Source organism: Oncorhynchus mykiss, chromosome 30 (genome assembly GCF_013265735.2).
Source record: "Oncorhynchus mykiss isolate Arlee chromosome 30, USDA_OmykA_1.1, whole genome shotgun sequence".
Lineage (NCBI taxonomy): Eukaryota > Metazoa > Chordata > Actinopteri > Salmoniformes > Salmonidae > Oncorhynchus > Oncorhynchus mykiss.
In genome coordinates this window covers 41,476,918-41,484,091 of record NC_050570.1, presented here as the reverse complement: position 1 = coordinate 41,484,091, position 7,174 = coordinate 41,476,918, and the positions used below count along the sequence as shown (strand labels likewise).

The 7,174-nt window shown below is 40.5% G+C and overlaps 1 protein-coding gene across 1 annotated transcript; it reads right to left on the bottom strand.

Moving 5' to 3' along the window:
- Window positions 1–5,670: 5,670 nt before the first annotated feature.
- LOC110520957 (prostaglandin G/H synthase 2-like) lies at window positions 5,671–6,607 on the bottom strand. The gene has a single exon (XM_021598409.2). It carries the CDS (start codon window positions 6,601–6,603, stop codon window positions 6,202–6,204), a length of 402 nt encoding a protein of 133 aa, XP_021454084.1. The 5' UTR covers window positions 6,604–6,607; the 3' UTR covers window positions 5,671–6,201.
- Window positions 6,608–7,174: the final 567 nt, after the last annotated feature.

The following is a 7,174-nucleotide window of genomic DNA, read 5'->3' as shown; positions in this document are numbered from 1 at the left end:
TTTAAGGTTGGAACCAACATGCAGTACCTCAAGCAGGAAGAGGCCAGAACCATTCACAGCCTTGTGTAATGTTTAATGTTATTGCATTGCTGGACTTTTTGAAACTTCCTGCATTTTATTTTTATTTTTGGTACAAATAAAAGTATTTGTCTTTAATGTTTATTTGTTTTAACTGTTAGTGATATTTTCATAAGTACATTTGTGTTCACAACATTAAGACTTTATGTATGTGTTATGAATGACAAAAGGTGTCAGACATTATAGTAAGTACAGCGTCAAATGATACGAGGCATTTATGTATGTGTTATAAATGACCAAACGAGTCTGACTTTAAACTACAGTTGAAGTTGGAAGTTACATGCACTTAGGTTGGAGTCATTAAAACTCGTTTTTCAACCACTCCACAAATGTATTGTTAACAAACTGTAGTTTTGGCAAGTCGGTTATCTACTTTGTGCAGATAGTACTTTTTCCAACAATTGTTTACAGACAGATTATTTCACTTATAATCCACTGTATCTCAATTCCAGTGGGTCAGAAGTTTACATACACTAAGTTGACTGTGCCTTTAATTAAACAGCTTGGAAAATTCCAGAAAATGATGTCATGGCTTTAGAAGCTTCTGATAGACTAATTGACATCATTTGAATCAATTGGAGGTGTACCTGCGGATGTATTTAAAGGCCTACCTTCAAACTCAGTGCCCCTAAGCTTGACATCATGAGTGAATCCAAAGAAATCAGCCAAGTCTGGTTCATCTTTGGGAGCAATTTCCAAACGCCTGAAGGTACCACGTTCATCTGTACAAACAATAGCACGCAAGTATAAACACCATGGGACCATGCAGGCATCATACCACTCAGGAAGGAGATGTGTTCTGTCTCCTAGAGATGAACGAACTTTGGTGCGAAAAATGCAAATCAATCCCAGAACAACAGCAAAGGACCTTGTGAATATGTTGGAGGAAACAGGTACAAAAGTATCTACATTCACAGTAAAACAAGTCCTATATTGACACAACCTGAAAGGCCACTTAGCAAGGAAGAAGCCACTGCTCAAGAACCGCCATAAAAAAGCCAGATTACGGTTTGCTACTGCACATGGGGACAAAGATCGTACTTTTTGGTGAAATCTGGTCCTCTGGTCTGATGAAACAAAAATATAACTGTTTGGCCATAATGACCATCGTTATGTTTGGAGGGAAAAGGGGGAGGCTTGCAAGCCGAAGAACACCATTCAACCGTTAAGCACAGGAGTGGCAGCATCATGTTGGTGGGGTGCCTTGCTGCAGGAGGGGCTGGTGCACTTCACAAAATACATGGCATCATGAGGGAGGACAAATATGTGGATATATTGAAGCAACATCTCAAGACATCAGTCAGGAAGTTAAAGCTTGGGTCTTCAAAATGGGTCTTCCAAATGGACAATGATCCCAAGCATACTTCCAAAGTTGTGGCAAAATGGCTTAAGGACAACAAAGTCAAGGTATTGGAGTGGCCATCACAAAGCCCTGACCTCAATCATATAGAACATTTCTGTGCAGAACTGAAAAAGCGTGTGCGAGCAAAGAGGCCTACAAACCTGAATCAGTAGTATCCGCTCTGTCAGGAGGAATGGGCCGAAATTCACCCAACTTATTGTGGGAAGCTTGTGGAAGGCTACCCGAAAAGTTTGACCCAAGTTAATCAATTTAAAGGCAATACTACCAAAAACGAATTGAGTGTATGTAAACTGCTAACCCACTGGGAATGTGATGAAATAAATAAAAGCTGAAATAAATCATTCTCTCTACTATTATTCTAACATTTCAAATTCTTAAATTAAAGTGGTGATCCTAACTGACCTGAGACAGGGAATTTCTACTAGGGATAAATGTCAGGAATTGTGAAAAACTGAGTTTAAATGTATTTGGCTAAGGTGTATGTACATTTCTGACTTCAACTGTAAATACAACGTCATGTGATATAGAGTCTTTATCGATGTGTTATGAATGACTGAAGATAACTCACTTCAATACTCAGCTGAGTATTATAGGAAATTACATAAAAGTGTCAATAAAAAGGTTAATGACGTTCTTCTGATTTATAAAGATTATTTCATGATCCACAGGTTACTGTAGTGTGTGAGAGGTTTTTAAATGGTTTGATGGATCTGCAAAGTTTGCGTTTGGGTTTGGGTGTGTGTCAGAACCAAGCTGATTTGGAGTAGTCCAACCTAAGACTACCGCACCAGGTACTCCTCTTCTGTTCTCATGCTGGAGACCAGGGCTTGTTCACAACCTGTTATAACGGTGCCAAGGAACATGTAACTTGGTTCTAGAAGAAATACACTTACAATTTCTTTAGGTTGGGGGCTTTCATCAAGATAAGTGTTTATTTGTCTAATGTTGTCCCCAAGATATTGCACACGCGGCATATGTAAGCCTAGGATGTCAATCATTCAAGTTGGCCTTAGTGGGAGTGACCATATAATTCTATTGGAGTGACCTTACTGAGTAAATTATTTGTCATCGTCACTATTTAACAGTCAAAAAAAGTAATAATTATTGCTAAACCTTGCCCATTTCCTCAATGTATATCCTCTTAAAATTAGATTTTAAAACTAACACTAACTTATGCATTGGTCCACCAGACCTTCTGCCCATTTGGGCTGAAGTGTCTGGAAATGAGATTAGGTGTAATGTGACTAACATGACATCACTTTAGAGTGTATGCCATCCTTCAGCCCAACATGTCACCCTTTATAAAGCTGCTTATATCATATGATTGGTGATTAAATCACACAGTTATGCCACATTTATAGCATAACTGACATAGGGTTACAGTTGCTTTGTAACACATGTATGTAGTGCTTAGGAAGGCTTTGTGAAGCCTTTATAAGTTGAACATCATTTAAAGCAAAAGCCAGATAATTGTATGCATGGTGTATAGAGATTATATAATCATTCAAAAATCATGTTAAACACTATTCTTGCACACGGAGTGAATCAATTCAACTTAGTATGTGACTTGTTAATTAAGCAAAGTTTTACTCCTGAACTTATTTAGGCTTGCCATAACAAAGGTGTTGAATACTTATTGACTCAAGAAATTTCAGCTTTTTATTCACTATTAATTTGTAAAAATTAATTCCATAATTCTACTTTGACATCATAGGCTATTATGTGCAAACCAGTGACAATTTTTTTATTTTATACATTTTGAATTCAGACTGTAACACAACAAAATATGAAAAAAGTAAAGGGCTGTGAATATTTTCTGAAGGCATTGTAGATGTCCTGGAGGGTGGGAGCGCATCCCAGTGATGTACAGGGCCGTCTTCTCCACCTGGAGGGCCTTGCAGTCAGCAATTCCCGGACCAAGCTCTCGATGGTACAGCGGTAGCATCTGGAGAGGACCCAGGGTGGCATACCACATTTCTTCAGCCGTTGCACCCTCTTAACTAGAGTGGTGGTGTTATTGGTCCATGTAACGTTCTCGGTTATGTGGACACAGGGGGATTTACAACTGCTGACTCTCTCTGCTGCAGTCCCATTGATGTGAATCGAGGAATTTTCCCTCCTCTGCTTCCTGAAGTCAACAATCAACTCCTTTGTTTTGCTGACGTTGAGGGAGACGTTGTCGTCCTTGCACCACAACTCCAGTTCACCTTTAGACTGACTTGTCGCTGTTGGTTATCAGGCCTACAACCTTGGTGTTGTCAGCAGACTTGGTGATGGAGTTGGGGTCGTGCTAAGCCATGCAGTTGTGGGTGAACAGGGAGTACAGCAGAGGGCTGAGGACACATCCCTGGTTGGCCCCTGTGTTAAGAGTCAGTGTGGAGGAGGGGTTGTTGCCAATCCTCACAGCCTGTAGTTTGCCCGTCAAGAAATCCAGGATCAAGTTGCAGCGGGTGGTGTCCAGACCCAGGGCACTGAGCTTGGTTTTGAGCTTGGAGGTAACAATAGGGTTGAATGCTGAACTGTAGTCAATAAAGTTTTTTCTAACATAGATGTTCCTCTTGTCCAGATGTGTTACTGCAGTGTGAATAGCTATGGAAATGGCATCTTCCGTGGATCTGTTGGTGGATAGGCAAATTGAAGTGGGTCCAGCATGCCTGGCCTTGATGTGGGCCATGACCAGACTCTTGGCACACTTCATGATGACTGGGGTGAGTGCGACAGAGCGATAGTCATTTCGGCATGTCACCTTGTTTTTCTTAGGCACTTGTCTTATCTTATTAAAGTAAGTGTGTGTGTGTGTGTGTGTGTCCATCCCTATCTAAGTTTGTAGCTCCGACTGCAGATATGCATCCCGTTTCAGGAAAACAGGCGTATATTGTGTCACAAGAGTCACTTTTATCTAAATGTGTTTTTTGCCAGAAAGGCCTTCTGAAACATGTGAACTTTTTATGTGCCTTAATAACAAATTTGTATGCCATCTGTAAATAGAAATAAAATTGTTAAATTATGAGCCTAGTTGGTTTAGCCACAGAAAAGGTCAGCAACCTTCCCACTAGCCATGATTGGCTGAGATAATGAGTTCAGATTGGTCTGCCATATAGCACGCGTATGTCTATTTGAGAAGGTTAGTATGTGTAGGTAATTCTGTCTAACGCTACTTTGAAAATATATATATATTGCTTTATAGAACTGCATAAGTGTTGCTCTCCACTTTCTGGAGGGCCAAGTTTTGAAATCAGTGGAATTAGAATATGATAGCTGAGGAGATGGAGAAAATGCCTGTCTCCGGATTCCATTTTCAAACTAAGTGCAACCATGGCATCCATGACAGGGAGAGTGTCCAACCATGATGTATACGGGCTAGCTACATTTTCAGATGTTACTTGTTTCTAATTTTGACAAAGTCGTTTTCATTTCAAGTTAAAGTGTACTGTTAGCTAGCTAGCAAGCGTGCGCTGGCTGGCTGGCTCACTAGACAACATTACGTTTATGATCTTATTATTAATTTCTCAGAGCCATTTGCTAGGCTAGTTATAACCTAATGTTAGCTAGCTAACATTGAACCTGGTTGGTTAGGTACCTGCAGGTTTATGCAGGGTAGTAACGTAATGAGTTGGGGTTCATTGTTTAGCTAGCTAGCTACATGCCTTAACAAAAGACTCCACTATGCAAGTGTCCTTTAGAATAGAATGTCACTGCGACAACTGTTAGCCAGTTAGATTGGGTGCTTGACTGCTGTTGTTAGGACAGAATACTTTGATCAACCCTTAAAGAGATTGGTGGAGCTAAAGCTTAAGAGAGTGAACGATGCTGAATGGGTGTAGATAAGAGCTCTCCAGTAGGTACCAAAGCAGTCAAGGCCATTTTCTCGAAAGTGAGGTTATAAGTTTATCAACTTTGATAGCAGAATTACTTTCCCAATGTTCCTCAAATGCAGTGCATGATATACCATTTAGTCTCTGCTTTTATTCAATGTAAAAAAACAAATTTTGCTACATAAGACCGAGTCAAGGCGGTCGGTCACATATGGAGGACAGAAAAGAGAGAGAGGGAGGTTTGGCAGCACTGAGACAAGAACCTCTTTAACTACATTTTTTATCTTTGCACAAAGTACCCACTTAAACAAAAAGACATGAATGAGGATATCACAGTGATGGAATAAGAGGACTGAATAGCAACCTCTGCTGCAGTGTCATTTAGCAAATGTGAAAAGATAATGGAGTCATGTATTTCATTATAGACAGTGTTTTATTAGAACAATAAGGAGTCAGCTCAAGATTAAAAATACACAAAGAAAATACTTTAAGGGTTAGAGTATCAAAGTACAATGGACTTTACATACCTAATCAGCTTTTCCCTTGCACAATAAGTGGAGAACCAGCTCTAAGTTAGGTGGAATGTAACATTGTAACATGCAGTTAAGACGGAATGTTAGAGTCATGTTGTCAACTAAACGTGTTGAATTCAAGTATCAGTTGTTACACAAAGTAAAATGACAAACATAAACAATATTGCTAGTGCTATTTCTGAGGTCAATAAAATAACAGAATACATTAAATTAGCTCTTAGAATAAATATAACCCAAACGTAAGAATTGGTTTTCTTTAAACTTACAAAAGTCATGTCAAAACAATGAGACATTACAAAAAAAATTCTCAACAACATTTCTCAATAATGCTTCCAGAATACAATACATTAAAAAAAAAATAACATAAATAAATACATTAAATGCTTATACATTTAAATGCTGAATTGTCTTATCAGAGCTCAGTGGTCCTTTCTCTTAGAAGTACTGTGGGGTTGCGATCGTTACTTCCCGAATGTGCCACACTGGAATTATTGACATTGGATCCATTGTCTTTTACGTCGGGCACATGAAAGGATGCCAAAGGGCAGGGGCCCTTGATGTTGCTGCACACCAGCCTCTGTAGGTACGCTGTGTTGATGATGTTAAAGCCAATGCTCCCACCGAAGGTGCTGCGCTTCCAGTACTCTGGCGAACAAATGGGGTTTCCCATCAGGCCTTTCAGGGAATAGGGGGCGCCCATCTCCACCATGGTCTCCCCAAAGATGGCATTGGTTCTTGGCTTCTCCACCAGCAGGCCTGGGTAGAGCTCCACAGCATCCACATGCCCATACATCTCCTCCAGCTCTGCAGCCATCTCCTTATTGTCACGCTCTGACCATAGTTCTGTTATTTTATCTTTGTTTTAGTATGGTCAGGGCGTGAGTTGGGTGGGCAGTCTATGTTTGTTTTTCTATGTTGTTTTTTGAGTTTGGCCTAGTATGGTTCTCAATCAGAGGCAGCTGTCAATTGTTGTCCCTGATTGAGAATCATACATATGTAGCCTGGGTTTCAGTTTTGGGTTGTGGGTGTTTGTCTTCCGTGTCAGTGGTTGTCGCCACATGGGACTGTTTCGTTCATTTCACATTTATTGTTTTGTATTTCGTAGTTTTCAGTTTCTGTTTTAAAATAAACATTATGGACACTTACTACGCAGCGTTTTGGTCCGTCAATCCTTCTCGCTACTCCTCCTCAGAAGAGGAGGACGAGATCCCTTACAGAAACACCCACCACAAAAGGACCAAGCAGCGTGGTAACGGGCAGCAGCAGCGATCGCAGGACTCCTGGACTTGGGAGGAGATTCTGGACGGCAAGGGACCATGGGCACAGGCTGGAGAATATCGCCACCCCAAAGCTGAGCTGGAGGCAGCGAAAGCCGAGAGGCGGTG